Source organism: Geospiza fortis, unplaced genomic scaffold, assembly GCF_000277835.1.
Source record: "Geospiza fortis unplaced genomic scaffold, GeoFor_1.0 scaffold381, whole genome shotgun sequence".
NCBI lineage: Eukaryota > Metazoa > Chordata > Aves > Passeriformes > Thraupidae > Geospiza > Geospiza fortis.
Window position 1 is genome coordinate 5,114,798 of NW_005054348.1, and position 15,986 is coordinate 5,130,783.

The 15,986-nt window shown below is 35.3% G+C and overlaps 1 protein-coding gene across 1 annotated transcript in view; it reads right to left on the reverse strand.

The window, feature by feature from the left end:
• Positions 1-5,097: 5,097 nt before the first annotated feature.
• The window catches only part of ERMARD (ER membrane associated RNA degradation), a 16,494-nt gene continuing 5,605 nt past the window's right edge, over positions 5,098-15,986 (reverse strand). Inside the window, exons 8-18 of the mRNA XM_031058778.1 lie at positions 14,744-14,858; positions 14,092-14,194; positions 13,616-13,645; positions 13,037-13,105; positions 12,434-12,604; positions 11,461-11,544; positions 10,581-10,660; positions 10,010-10,138; positions 8,334-8,543; positions 7,302-7,415; positions 5,098-6,743 (exon numbers count right to left, since the gene is read on the reverse strand). Of these exons, the coding sequence (XP_030914638.1) occupies positions 6,584-6,743; positions 7,302-7,415; positions 8,334-8,543; positions 10,010-10,138; positions 10,581-10,660; positions 11,461-11,544; positions 12,434-12,604; positions 13,037-13,105; positions 13,616-13,645; positions 14,092-14,194; positions 14,744-14,858 (1,265 nt within the window). The 3' untranslated portion in view covers positions 5,098-6,583. The remainder of the gene's footprint in view (positions 6,744-7,301; positions 7,416-8,333; positions 8,544-10,009; positions 10,139-10,580; positions 10,661-11,460; positions 11,545-12,433; positions 12,605-13,036; positions 13,106-13,615; positions 13,646-14,091; positions 14,195-14,743; positions 14,859-15,986) is intronic.

Below are 15,986 nucleotides of genomic sequence, written 5' to 3' on the forward strand. Positions count from 1 at the left end.
TTACTCTCTCCCCTGCTCCTTTTCCATCATTGCCTACCCTCCCAGAGAAAAATATTTGTAAAGGAAGCAGCTTGTCACAGCATCTGTGACTTTGAGGCAGACTCTCCGCTGATGCAGGTTCCTAAATATCCAGAAATGAGTGCTGGGAGAGTCAGCTGGAGAACATTTTCAGTTCAGAGCATGGTGTTGAAGATGTGAGCTGGGTTTGCTTTATCTTCCCTCCTGCCCCTTTTTCTCCTCCCTCTTCCCTCACATCATCTCTCCCTACCCTTTCCCTTTGGTGCTACATAAACCAGAGGGCAGGGCATCCAGCTGCTTCCACAGCAGAACAATGTTTGGGCACAGTCCATGTTGACACAAGTGCATTATATCCTGAAGGGTCAACTGCAGCTTTTTGCCTTTTTTTTGGTTACACTTCTTTTTTATCAACTACTAAGAATTAACCTTCTGCTTTTGCACAGATGCTATTAGTTCAAAATTTATGAGCTCATCTCATTGTCATCTCCTATCACTGTACTATCCTGCCAGTTTAAGGGCAGTATTTTCCCATTAATACAACTAGAAACCCTACCCTTCCTTAACATTTAATAAACGGTGCATGCAGGACTGGTTAGACAACCAGGACTTCATTCTTCCATCTTGGGCTTTTCTGAGCAAGGATTAGGAGGAACCTTATTGCTCTCTGCAACTACCTGAAAGGAGATTGTAACCAGAGGGGACTTGATCTTCTCACCCAAGTAACAAGCAATCAGACAAGAAGAAATTGGCCTGAAGATGCACCAGGGAATGTTTAGGCTGGATATTAGGAAAGATTTGTTCACCAAAACGGTGGTCAGGCATTGTAACAGGCTGTCCAGGGAAGTGATAGATTCACCATCCCTGGAATTGTTAAAATAAAAGATGTGGATACAATGTACAGCTTGAGAAGTACCTTGGTCAATGCACCATCCTGCAGCTCTGAAGGGCCAAAACAGTTTCAGCCACCTAGAGGCAGCAGCACAGCCAAAACACTCTGACTGCTTGGGAAACAGAATCATTCCTCACCATTTCAGAAAACATCCCAATTCCATAAAATGCTCTTAAAGTTCAGCCAGTGGAGTTGCTTGCAGAAAGGTGTATCTGGGACAATTCCACCTATTACCCAAGGACATATCTTTGCTAGTGAAGTTCCTCACAGACTTACGACTGACATTCTCAGAACAAACAGCCTGTGATTCTTCTAGATATTCTATGCACATTTTCTGCATGCTATAAGTTTGGTTTTTTCTGGTGGCAATATTCTCCACAGTCTATGAAAAATGGACTATCTGATGGTGCTTGACTACTCTTTCTTTAATGTGATCTCTATTAAAATCAGCACAAAGAAACACATCCCCCCCCCTTCTAAAAATTGCACATTAATAGTTCAGTGTGCAGATACATTTTAGACACAAAAACAATCAAGCAAATCAAAGATTTTTGGTTTTTTTAAAGAAACTTCCACCAACTCTTTGTGTGTTCACTCTTCCAAAACACAATGCCATGGTATCTCACAGTTTCTGAAGTGGCAGTGTAGGCACTGTATTCTTATGTTTCATTGAGTGCTCGTTCAAAACAGCTGTATGTTCTATATAAAACATGTTTACATAGTAAATGTACTTCCTGTAGACACAAAGAAATGTTAATGAATAACCATTCCTGCATTTCAAATTTTGCAGAGCTGTGGGAAGGATCAGTGCATGACAAAATAGTTAATGTTCACCCACTTTCTGGCACATGAAATCTGTTACTACAACTAATCCCTTACAGAGAAAAGAAAACATGGAAAACAAACTGGTGCTGGCTGGTTCTACTGTGCTGCTTTTTTTTTTTTTTTGAGAAACTGTGAGATGCATATACATGGGAGAGGAACAGAGGAGGTATTCAGTGGAGAATGCCAGAAGGCATGGACTCCTTTTGGTAGGCAAGGCTATGTTGGCTTTAATTGTATATATTGTCTTGGATTCTCACCTTCAGAAAAAACGCCAGTTTGATCTCACACAGTATTCACTACCCATATTTACATCCTATTGCCTAAGGCCCAGGGAAGACAAACAACAGGCATTTTCCTTTCAATTTCTATCTGAAAATCTACATGGCTTAAAAGACTTCTTAAATAAGAGATCTCCACTGATCCTTCAAAATTTTTAAAAAGCAAATATCAGGTGTTCTAACTTATAGTGCTGCCCTGAAAAAGCCTCAAAGAACCCTCATTTCTACTCTAGGCGAAGTTCTTCCAGAAACATAAAGATCTTAAAGAATCTAGTATTTGATTTGTAGCTGTGAGGTCCCACACACGATCCTCACTTCCCTGCAACGCAAGCCACTAAATTAATGAGGTTTTGCTATACAGCAAATTTATCTACTACATGGCTCTTTCTTCCAGTCCCCTGAAAATACACAAGCCTGAAAAAGATGTACAGCTAGAAACCAACCCCCTACAAGGGAAACTGACACAGTATGAGGAAGATCCTTACCAGAGTAAATGATCTGCCCCAAAGAAGATGGAACAGGAATACTTCACACCAGCCAGGAATCTGCTCTGCATCTGCAGACCAATTTATGGAAAAAAGGTGGTACACCACACATGGACCAGATGCACTGGCAAACATAGGCAAAAACGAGCTCTGCTGGGGATGTTCCAACATTTCTACACAAGACTTCACAGTGTACAAAAATCACATCATGTGAATGAAAATCTTTTCTAACTGCAACCTCTCTGCATGGTTTGAAATTGCTACTGTGGACAAGGTTTTCAAAGCCCACCCAACAAGCAATGCTCAGCTAGCTCTTCTTCACAGGGCAGCATATGAGTAGCACATTTCAGTTTCAACAGACTGAAAAATCATTACCACAGCAATAAGGCTAAGACATTAGTGAAATTTTCTCAAACATATTTCTTGACAATTATAATTTTTGCTCAAAATATATATATTGATTTTGAAAAAAACCTTTTTTGGTGTTCTCAGAGCAATTAATAAATGACGATCTGAATTTTTTTCTTTTAGGAATATCAATACATAAGTTTTGTAAAAAACAATATTTTATTAAATTATTTATTAAATTCAAAGAACTCATTCTTTTAAACTATGTGAGGAGAGGGGAAGCTGATGGACTTCTGACAAATTCCAAAAGTCCTCAGCAAGCAGTGTAGAAAATGTGATAAACCTCTGCTTAATTACTAAAATGTTTGCAAAAATATTTTTTTTGGATACGCTCAATTTCTTCGAAAGTTATCAGAAACAAATGAGAAAACAAGTTTCTACAGAAGACACAATCAGAGACACATATAAACAAAACTACTGAAACCAGAAGAAAACTTGATTTTTTAATACACATCCTAAGAAAAGTGATAAGAAAGTGAATGTCAGCATGGAGTGCTATTTTGAATTACCAAACACTGCCACCATGTGTTCGCTTCAAAGGCCATCAGCTGCTTGAAAACCGCTAGATGGGATTTATTAAAAGACGAAGTAAATCAAATTTGTTGCTCTATCTCTTACGTAAACGTTTCTGTATAATGCAGTAGTGATGACAACCCTAAGAAGGTTTTAATTACTTTTAGTTGCTGGTGTTATGTTTGAATAAGAACACATGGTTCTGTTTCTAACCCTTCCTATCACCATTGAGGAGAGCACAAACTACAGAATGGCTCAAAGAACACAAAGAACAAGCTTTGTTTTCACACACAGATGCCTAACCATAAAACATATTTCACTGTACTTGTGCAATGCCCACCTCAGCGAACAGTTGATCTTGACGCTCCCTAGAAGGTACCAAAAATTGCAAATGTTGAAATGGCTTGAAGCTATGTCAGGGAAGGTTTAGGCTGGATATTAGAAAAATGTTCTCCATCCAAAAGGTTTTTGGGTACTGGAATGGGCTCCCCAGGGAAGTGGTCATAGCACCAGCCTGACAGAGTTTAGGAAGATTTTGGACAGTGTTCTCAGGCACATGGTGTAACTCTTGGAGATGGTTCTGTGCAAGGCCTGGAGTCGGACTCAGTTATTATTGTGGGCCCCTTCCAACTTGGCATATTCTGTGACCTTCTGATAAACTGACTAATTGAACTTGGACAAACTGATTTATGCATCATCACTCCCTTATTAGCATTATCCAAGTAAACAAAGTAATTCAACACATCTCCTCATGGGTGTTGCAGCTTCCAAATCTGTATATAGATTTATAGATATTTAGATTTACTGTATGAATACCTCAAGGAAAAGACAGACCCTGGGGAGCAAGGCCAACAATTAAATCAGATCCAACTAATACTTGGATGAAATACCACACTTGGAAGAAAGAATTTTTTGGTACAATTCTAGAAATATCTAGATACATAGTTATTCTAAGCTTCTTTTGCTCTCAGGAATGCTGATTGTTTGGAGTTTAGACTCTTTCTTATATCTTAAAAGTGATTCTAAGGAGATGGCAAAGATGAGTAACTGAAGTGGAAAATTAAATAACTGATAAAGGACAAACCAAATGACCTCTACCATACCTCTTGCCATTTGTTCTTCAATGTGCATTGTAGGATGTAAACTTATTCTACAGCTCTATTCCACAAGTCTTTTAGCAGGAAAAATCTGTAAGCCCTGCATGCAAATGACATGCAGGGCTGTCATAAGCCATAAGCCCTGCATGCATAAGCCCTTCTGGTAAATGACAGCATTGAGTCAGAATAACTAACTGGATTGTCCCAGCCTGTTCCAGATTTGTTTAACAATAGATGGTAGCAGTGTTCCCATCAGAGAGCTTCAGAGGTAGGAAAACAAACTGAAAAAGCATCTTTGACAGAATTGCCAGAAATCCTTCATGCTTCTTACCACAATCTTGGAGCAGCAAATCACATCTGTGGCACTAATTAGGAAAGAAGAAACTGTCAATGTGCTTCATCTTAGGCGAAGCAAATGCAGTGAATTGAATGCAAGATCATTTTACTAAAGTTTAAATATAGCAACAAAAGGAGAACTTATGTTGTTGAAAATACACTTCTGCAGTCTATTAGGTACCTTTTAGTACATGAATGCACTTTCAAAAGGAGAAAGTGTGCCAGCCATTTATGTACTTTCAAAATATAATTGTGTGGTAATTTCTTGATCTTGTTCCTACAATGAATATATAAAACTTAAATGATTTTTGTCTTAGAATACTTATCACCATCAAAGCAAATGTCATCATAATGTCACTACCAAGACATACTTAGCAGAAGTTAATATATCCGAGCAAAGTCAGTGGGTACAAAATAAGCCTCCAAAAATATAATTAGGATATGCTGACTCAGGCTTTAAAAAAAGCTGAACTTTTAGGCTTATACACTACATTAGACTATTTATTCTCTATTTCTAGATTTAATCTATTTTATCTAGTTCAAACTTCTTCACATAGTTTATTTTCATGGCAACAAAAGAATTTTTGGGAGGTGACAAAGGTAAATTTCAAACACACGCAATATATTTCAAGAGTAGCACAAAGGAAGCAATATGATCTTAAGTTTATATCCATCCCCCACAATGAATAAACCAAACTAGTAATTCTCTAGCTGTGATTTCCAGTCAAGAAACACTGCAAAGAACCTTATTAAAATGTAACTTGAATCTTTAATCCTTTGTAGATCCAAACATTCTCCAGACATTACCCTCTGATTTTACTCTCCATAGGAGAAAGCAAATGGAGAGACATCGGTGGTCTTCCATGAATCTATTCTTCAACCTATGCATTCCTTTGAAGTTCCACTCTTTGGTGATGAAAAAGGGGGAGAATTTATTTTGAAAAACTAAAATATTCAAATTAATATTGTGTGCAATATGAGGATAACTTTCTAAACCACGGTGAATACGTGTCTGTGAGCATGCACATGTACGTGTACACATTCATTCTGTATGAAATCAACTAACTAAATATGTTTTGAAATGAGAAGATTAAATTTAACAAAACAAGCATACACCCTGCAGAAGTATCCTTCTGCAGAAGTATCCATCCTGCTCCCTTAAATCCTCATCTATAAACAATTAGTTACTGTGTTACCAGCTCTGCCTCAGAGTTCAGAGCAAGATCTGACTGTTCACAACTAATAACAACCACAGACGCCAATGAGCACTATTTTAGGATGAAATTTCATAATTTCTTAACCTGTTGATCACAGTCTCTGACATAATATCTGATGTATTCCAAAGTAAAAAATTACTTTTTGGATTAAAAAATTTCCAGAGCATTTTATTCACACTCTTTTCTTAGGTATTTTTCAGTACAGTAGGAAACAAAAAACCCCCTCAAAAATATAAGAACAATCAATGTACAAAACACAAGATATATTTACAATAGAACTTGTATCATCCTGATTTAGTTCACAGTAAATCTTTTTCAGTGGATTTGACAAACAACCTGTTCTCTGGAACCTCGATCATTCATCTCCAGTATCTACCTTCTGATAAAAAGAGTAAATTTTGCATCCAAAATTTGAAAATTACTTATGAAATTTGTCTTTGAATTAGATTTATTGAATATGAGGTCTCTGTAACTGTTTAGATATAACAATGTCCAGACAATCCTAAGCCCATTTCATTCATGTAGCTAGATGCATTAACATTAGCTTCCTGTCAGTGATTTTCTTTATATTTATCAAAGTCTTCTTTGTAAGTTCCATGGTTTCATCCCACTTGTTTTTGTCAGGGCTTGTGTATGTCACCAAGTTCTCAGTGTACTGCAAGACTGACTTCAAAAACCTATGAGAAGTAACATTAGAGAAAAAACTCCTTTAAGAATTTAAAAAGAAAAAATTAAAAAAAAAAAAGAGAAGAATATTGCAATGCCTGACTTAAAACTGCAAACATCTTCAAGTTTCCAAATCTCCCTCAGGAGGATTGGATGATCAACACATCAAGGTTTGCTCTACTTTTGGAGAACCACTCCCTCCCTCTCACACTAAGATGGGAAGATCTTCAGAACCGCAATTAACAGCACCATAGAAAGAATAGTGACCAAATGTGCGACAGAGTTTTCCCCAAATAGCTTCCTTTGCTTTCTTGGTGAAATGTTTCACAATGTATGTGATACCCAAACAGCTGTTAATCAACACACAAGGAATAAAGTCAGCAACATAGTGAATGCAACTTTTATGTATTAATATTCCCTACCTATACTTCAAGAAAGTTATTTTAGCTCCTCAGTGAACATCGTCCAAGGTAAAACTATGACTATGATGATGAAAAATCTCTACAGTACAGATCAAAATGGAATTCTGGGGCAATTCCTATTTTCATAAAGTAAATTTATATACTCACTTTAGATACTGCTGATAATCAAAAGGATTCTTCTTACAAACTGAATGAACACTGACTAGCTCCAGAGTAATCAACAGTAAGATGAGCCGCAACACCGGAGACAAAAATTTAATGCTAGAAATAAAATAAAAATACTTAAATAAATAAACTAAAACCAAATTAAGAAGAAATCATTAATATTAAAAAAAATCTTAAGACTTCTGCACCCAATCTAAATTGCTGGATATTGCAGAGTCAAGCGAAAAAAAAGACTAAGAAATGTCCCTCAGCAAAAAGCAGTGCAAATCCCAGGAAAGTAAATAGAGACTATAAACTGAAAATGAAGGCGGAAGAGAAGGCAAATATCTAAGATTCCAAAGCAAAATTCGTGAGCTTCCATTAATCCATAGATAATAAACTACAGTTCAACTAAATCACAAATGTGTATCATCACATGTCAGTTTAAGCTATATTTCTTAAATAATATGGTTAACATTTTTAGGAACATTACCTTGCCAGTACACAATACTTATAAAACTCTGGAAAGCCCCTATGATTAGGAGAAAAAATAATGGAATATTAAAATATCTTCTATCTATAGAGAGCCTGATTCAGGTGTAATTATAAAAAGCAGTAAAATAAAGTAGATAAAATCTTCAAATCAGTTAAACCTATTGCAGTCAGATAAAACTTGAATGGCATTTATATACCTAAATAGGAAAAGCCAGAAATTAAAAAAAATACAATCTAACATTTAAGTAGTACTTAATTTGAAAGCTTGCAATTTACAGTGACATAATCTAGCAATACCCCCCAAATTACTCTCCAATTTGAGATTTTCTTGTTATTTCAATATTGCTACTTAATAGAAATCTGATAATAATCTGGTAAATAAATAAATCTAGTTGACACTTGACTCTTAAATGGTTAACAAGAACACGTGAACACTGTTGACTTTAAACTTCCAAGTGAACCCACTGAAAGGCAGCAACAGCAGCGTGCAGCCATTCTCTCATAAACCTAACCACAGAGTAAAGCAAACCAGCAGCCAACCTGCTCAGCATCCGCCGATAGTTGTGCCTCTGGCGGGAGCGCAGAGTCTTGTTAAGCCACTGCGTGTGTCTCAGCCCAGCGCCGGCAATAACCTGTTGGGACACTTGATGGCACTGCGCGCTTATTTTGCGGAGTATCACCACTACTTCCAGGACAGGTCGTGGGGAATACAGCGTGCAAACGCGTGTACCACAAAGTTCCACCAGCAGCCTCCAAAACAGAAAGGGATGTTTTAACGTCAAGCTTTTGTTAGCTGGATTAAACATCGGATACATTTCATATTAAGTGTGGTTTGACTCATAATGTTTTAATTCAGAAAACCTGGAAACAAACTGCCCTTACCTCATGACTGAAAAAAAGCAAGGATCTGTGTAGTAGGAGTAGTGATTGTGTTTTCTATAATTTTACTGAATATAAATGCAAAACTGATTATGATGAATATGTTTCCCATTTCAGATCAAAGAAACACAACCACAATAAACAAAACTGCCTGGCTGAAATTATACACTGAACACATCAAATCACAGCAGGGCTGTGGTTGAAGCCTCCCACCATAGCTCAACTTACAATGAATTAACCTCCACCAAAATAAAACTCACTGAAACAAATGCTATTAATTAGTACTCCCATTAGTGTGTGGTCTTTCTTCTGGGCAGAACAAGAAGCAGACTTAACATTGCGTAAAATGCAGGTGGTGAGGCCATTTTTTTAATCAACACCACACCAGATCATACTTTGTTAAAGCTCACAAATATCTTCCTGTTGTCATATCTGCTACACTAATGTGTCACACATCACTTTAAACACTCTGTTCTTATAGAAGTGCTTCTTAATCTCCCTCACACTGTTTATCCCTGAGATAGCAAAATATTAAAGACTTGAAGTAATAAAGGCAGAAAACTCTAAAAGTCTAACACATCAATAATTGGGCTTCTTTCCTCCAAATAATAAATTTGCAGATTGGTGGGTAGGAAGCAGAAGACCCACATGTTATATAAGTAAAGCAACAGGTAGAATCCTGCTCTATGCCACCCATGCCTAATGGGTTTGATTAGGAGTGTTTTGTTCCAACATACTCATTCAGTCGTGGGAATCTTAAGGCTGCTCTAAGAGTGGCAATTAGAAGTCAAACTATTTTGATTATTATTACAAACTGGGCATTGGAACTAACACACCTCCAAGTCTGACACCAAGTATAACAAGACATTTTCTCTTTCTGAATCTTGATATTAGAGCATGAAGAATAGAATTACATAGCAGCATATTGCCATTTTGAACACCACACACAGCTGTGACACCAAGCACACTAAAAGGAATTTCTGATGCAGTTTTAGCACAAACCAGGCTAAAAACCAACCTAATTTAGTAAGCATACAAATATTTAAAGTATTTTGCTTTCATGGTCTGAAAAAAAAAAGGTTATTTTTTCAGTCTAATTTCCAAGTAAAATCTCTTCTGTAATTCCAAAATGTGCAATGTCTCATCCTTATTTTGAAGAGGATGTTCAGCTGGAATCCTAAAATTTTCAGATTAAATCAGCAGCAACACTAGAAAAGTGCATACAACATTTCAAGTATTTCTCTGCAAACAGGGACAGGATAATTTAGGTTTGAGAATTCTTACACTGGGCTGCAAGTAGAAGCTGACAGCAGGAACCAGGAGGGCATCAAACTCACCTCTCTGTTAGGATACTATTGATAGGATCATCTGAACTACAGCAATCCTGGGGCATATAACGCTGCAACTGAGATAAAATTTCAGATATCATCAAAATTAAAGTATTAGCTTCAGTATTTCCTTCCAACCTTTAAAACAAGAGAGAAAAAATACTTGACACTATAACACATTATTTCTTAAATGGCATAGATCAAGATGCAGATTTTTTTTGATAGCAGTGTATTCAGCATCCACTCTTATGCTCTCATATAATTTCTTTTCCCTCTACCTCACAAGCATGATTTTCTTTCTCCAACTAAACCAACCTTTTCTCATTGTTAGCAATATTCAGAACCCCTCTTAGTTCTCCATTCATAATGCATTAAATTTTCTTCTCTCAGGTCTAAACAAGTACAATATCTTCCAGTGATATTATTAATGACTTCCTCCTTTTCAAATGATGATAGAATGCTACATTCTTTTTCTAACTATTATCTTATATAAAGTTTCCCACTGGTTACCAAGTCCTTTTCAGAATAAGAAATTATTTGCTTTTTTTATATCTGGTGATCTTATACAGCACATACATACCCTTTAATCTTTTGTTCTTGTTCCTCAGGCACTGTTGCCAATTCAGGCCATAAATGGATGCTCTTCATACATTCCAGCACCTCAAAAACATAAAATGAAAAATGCTTTGTAAAGTATAGATTTTGACATAAGCATGGCCCATTTAGAAAAAAACTGCAACAGACAGTAAGTTATTTGTTCACTAGTCATAACCATGTAAGCCAACTTCATTTGTTAAGGTTTAGGTTAGGGCAAAAAGTCTGGATGTACACTTCCATGCTAAAACATTATCTGAACAAACTAATTTAGTATTCCATGGTTTTTTCAAATACAAAAAATTAACTAACATTACTTTTGCAACACACTGTTTGCATGCTGTTGAAAAGTAAAAGGACTAGGTATGTCTACTGCAATCTCAAATCAATAGAGAAACATCCTCAAGCAGTTCATTAAACTGATTGGCAGAGAGCTACCAAGCCATTGGAAAGTAGATTTTGCTACCATGACAGAATCTTAATCAGCTGGCCGTCATACAGTAAAAAAACTTAGTAACAGCCTAATCCTGGAGACAGGACCTAGCAGTGGTCCTGGCATAAAAAAACATATGGAGATTAAGAAAACTACAGAAAAGCAAACACTCAGGTAAGAATTTAGTGATTTAGACTATTTAGTGATCTAAAACACAAATATGGTATTAATTGCATTAACAGGAGTGTGTATAATTGTATCTCATTTTAGCAACTGTGATTTCCTTTATGTTTTGAAAACTAAACCAAAAGAAATAATAAAAGATATGTAAGGTTTGAACTTTTTTTAGGACAATCAAAGCATGAAGAATTAGATAATTTTGAGGATTCACAATTTTAAGGACCAAAATGCTGTCACAGATGGAAGTACCTACCTGTTTCTTGAGTCGGGAAACTGGATGAAATCGAGATTGGTAGCAACTTGCACAGTTCATCAGTGGTTTTATGACCATGTGTTCCTGATTTACAAGATCACACACAATACACAACAGTTTCTCTAAGCTGTGCTAATCATATGCAGACTTATACTTCATTTTATGCATGCCACCTATAGCACTGATGTCAATAAACACTTCCAAATGTCTAAAGGCTGAAAGAAATAATCAGCACAATAAGTGGTTAAAGCTTAATTTCACATATTTTAACTATGAAGCCTGACAGCAGCTGACAGAAAAGCAACCAAGTATTCTATCAATGTAGCAGCACACAATACATCTTCAGAAAGTAAAAAAGAGCTGCAACTAATAAATGGAAGATTTATCTCATAGGTGGCTGCATGATATTGAAAGAAGTAATCTCAAATATAAACAGGAAACTGGGGAGAGCAAACACAATAATTGCTGATGTTGAGAAACACAGTGCTAGGCAAAAAGTGTTTACAAATTCATAGTGTAAGTATAGATACAAATAACACTTCCATTAGCAAGGCACTATTATTTACAGTGTCTCAGGAAAAGAAAATCTCAATAACTACCCACTACATACCTCAGTGGGTGAGCCACAGATGTTCTGCATACCTTTCAGATAATTCTGCAGATAAATAGGCTAGTTCATCAACACAATTTGACAAAATTAAGTGGAATCATTATAATTTATGGATCAACCATTTGAATAAGGACTGGTTTTTTATAGTACAACAGGAAAGGGTAACATTTTGGAAAACCTTCTCTACTTATTTCACTACAAAACTAGGCAAAACATACTTTCACATTTTTTTACTTGGAGGAGTATTTCATTTGCACAAAAAGCAGTTGTCAGGAAAGATTCAGTCATAACGCTCTATCTAAAACTATATTTGGTATCCAAAATAACAAAAAAAAATTCTGAGAACAAAATAGTGCTCCCTACCTTAAGAGAAAACATATCCTCATCTGAGAATCTGCAGAGAAATGTAATAGCAAATCCAACTATTTGGTTAGCTATTTCTCTGGGAAATGTTTCTAGATTGATCTCTCCATGACTTAAACGATCTCTTATACGTGGGCCCTCCTGGTGGTTCAAGAAATCCCAAAGGAAGTCCTGCGGAAACACACACCAACAATACAGAATTTTATTCCATGTGTATTCATACAGGATTGAACATATTGTGTGTATAGAATATCTCTGAAAGACAAGTATGTGACCATGTCTATATTACAGAGGTGTCCAGATATTCAGAAAAAAACTCGCTCCATTCAGCTGAACTTCAGGAGTCTAAAGACAAATATCTCTGAGACACTTACATTTCAGAAGGAAAGCTAGTCCCATACCCCAGTACAATATAGTTTGTCAGGTATGACTTTGTATCCTCCACAATAAAAAGGCTAACAAGCTTCTAAGGTTCTAAGCTGCTGGACATAAGCTATATGAAATAACTGAGTATTAGGCATATTATAAAGATTATTACTTGGTGAAACAAACAAACAAAAGGCAATGATGACAAAACCCTAGAACACTTTCAAAAATACTTTCCATGGCAGGCTCTTCAAGAACTACAGGTAGCTGGTTGACTTCTTCATTATCCAAATGCTTTTTTAGCATCTAGGAAAAAAGTAATTTGAATAGAAAATTATTGAATTATTGAAGACCATATAATCAAAGAAGAAACACCAACTAAAATAGTTTTCCTTATCTGATGTGATTACTTCTGCCACTCTAGAATCAAGATGCCTAATTATTACTGACAAACAACTTGAAATAATCCAATCAACTTCTAAGACTGAGGATTTATGCTGGCAAGATTTATTTGTATTTATTTTGAATAACTGAATCTAGGAAAAATAGCAGAATGTTTGTTTCTGTGGAGTGATGAATTTCAAGATAAAAACATTTAGAAAAAAAAAGTCTGTTCATTACAATTTGTATTAATTTTGATATTTGCTGAAGCATTCCAAATTAAAAGTGTTTACTGTCCACCACCTTTATTTGGGAAAAAAGCTAGAAATAATGCCATATTCAACAAAAGAAAGTGCATTCTTAACTCTAGTATTGGGAAACATGCATGGTTTAAATTCTGACACTGATATATATTTAGAAAAAAAATCACAGTACCTCATCAAAAGTGGTGTAGAGAGCAGAAGACTAGAACAAAACACAAATAATATTATTTCGTTTTCAAACAAAATCAATTAACTAGTCATGTATATAAAACTTTAGTTTATTCATTTGCATGAGATACCAGAGGTGCATCAATAGCAAAAAAGTCCCCTTACGAATGAAAAAAGGCACTTTGGGATCTTGTGCTGAGTTTTTTTTAAGCAAATATATCATGTCCTGCTTTTCACCCTAAACTACTTTTTCTGAACTTTTATCTTCCACTACTTTTTCAGTCCTTTTTAGAGGCAGACATTTAAAAAATATTAAAGGCATTCATGAATCTCAGCTGGAGATTTGTAAATAATGCTCCAAAATTGATTGAAATTTTGTGGGGTAAATCTGTAAATGGTTATAGACACTAGATTTCTAGAATAACTCTTCTGTAAATATTGTAAGCACTAAATCATAATTGACTTTAGACAAAAGTTTACCTCCGCTGTTAGCAATCGATTTGGACATTTATTAGTTGTAGTGAAGAGCAATCTAAGTCCAGCTTCCAGCTGAGGAAGTAAGAGAATCACACTGTCAGCATACCTGAAAAAGTAACAGAGATATCCAAAGGGTGTTTTTCTTCCTTATAACTATAAACCATTTCAGAGTTACAGACTCGGGCCAAACAACCCAGACAAAATTTTACAAAGTGCATTTGTAATGCACTTTGTAAACAAACAATAAATGACTACCTGTGCCAAACAGAAACTGACCACTGAATTCAAGCTCAGAGACAAGAATAACTCACAAAAAGATGGAGCATGGGAGAGGAAAACAAAACAATACACTTTTAAAAAAAAATCAAAATATGAAGATTTATTTCCACTTGCTTTATAAACCTCTCCTTTTTTGCTACATCTCCAACAGCTCTTTTTGGGCTTCAAAATAATAGTTTATATTCTTTATAATAGTTTATAATCTTAGTTGGCACAAAACAAAGCTATAACTCAGCTTTCCAGGACATCACCATAACAAAGCATAACTATATGCTGTGAAGTAATTTAGTATGAAGCCTTGGAATCTGCAAATGCAGTTATAAAAATACAGAATATATTCTTTTTAGTTTCTATTTAAAAAATTACAAAATCTTACCTGCTTTGCTTGAAAGCTGTTAAAGCAGCGATCCAAAATGGTAACATAATTTTTAATACAAAACTGGAGTGTTTTACAAGTTCTTCAGCTATGGCAAGTATTTCACTATTAAGATCTGCAAGTTAAAAAAACAACATTGAAAAATTACATATAATCTACAATTCACTAATTAATTTTAAATATTTTACTGAAAATATGATATTATTTCAACATTTGTAAAGGGAAATTTAAAAGTTATCAATTTTCTTTTAACTATGCAAGTACAACAGTAGCCATATTTAAGGTCAGAATTCAAATATGTAAGATTGCATTTGTGGTGATAATGTAAAATTATAGAGTAAAACCAATTTAAAATGTCATGTTTGCTTTTTATTGAAAGACTATATATCAACTGGACCCATCTTCTGTTGAGTTGTTCTCTACCTATTTCAGATACTTAAAAAAAGTATAATATTAATGAATCATTGCTATTTAGCCAGAATCAATAAAGTAGTATGAACATTTGATCATGAGCATGTTATTCCTATTTTATAAATTTTCTGTGTTGAAAATACAGCATAATAAACTAACACTACATACTTCAATGCTACTATGTAATGAAACCCAAACTTATAAATTCATATCATAAATGTCTTATCCAAGAGAAAGCTCAAAATTATAAGTGTAATTTGATTACAGTAAGTGTTGGTTTTTTTTTTTTTCAAAGACAACCAACAGCCATAGGATTTACACTACATAATTATTGATTTGGTTCCCAAAATCCCTGTCTCAATTTCTGGGACAGTTGTTCCACTGATTATATAGCACAAATTGACCATGATCAACACTGACACCAAGATCCCCTATATGGTGTTATTGCCTTAAAATAGTAGGAATAAACCAATCAAGGTGTGTGGACAGGGAGAAGATTTTAATCTGACACTTCAAACCCTTCCCTGAGAAACCCATTAGTGAAGTGAAGATGTGGCACCACCTTTTACTCTGTTTCAACACTACCTCCCCTATAAGACTCAGGACACTCCTGCTGGGACCCTCGTAGCTGGAACCCATTGATTCTGAAAAAAGTTAGATTTCACAAAAGCAAACTAGATGACTGTTACATTAAGTTAATTCACATAATCAAAAAAATGTAATATACAGCTGAAGTCTTTTAGAAGCAGCAATATTTCATGTTTCAATGTTGTGTTGCAATTATTTTAGAATGCAGCAGTTTTTTACTCAATAGTCACCGAACTGTCTACAT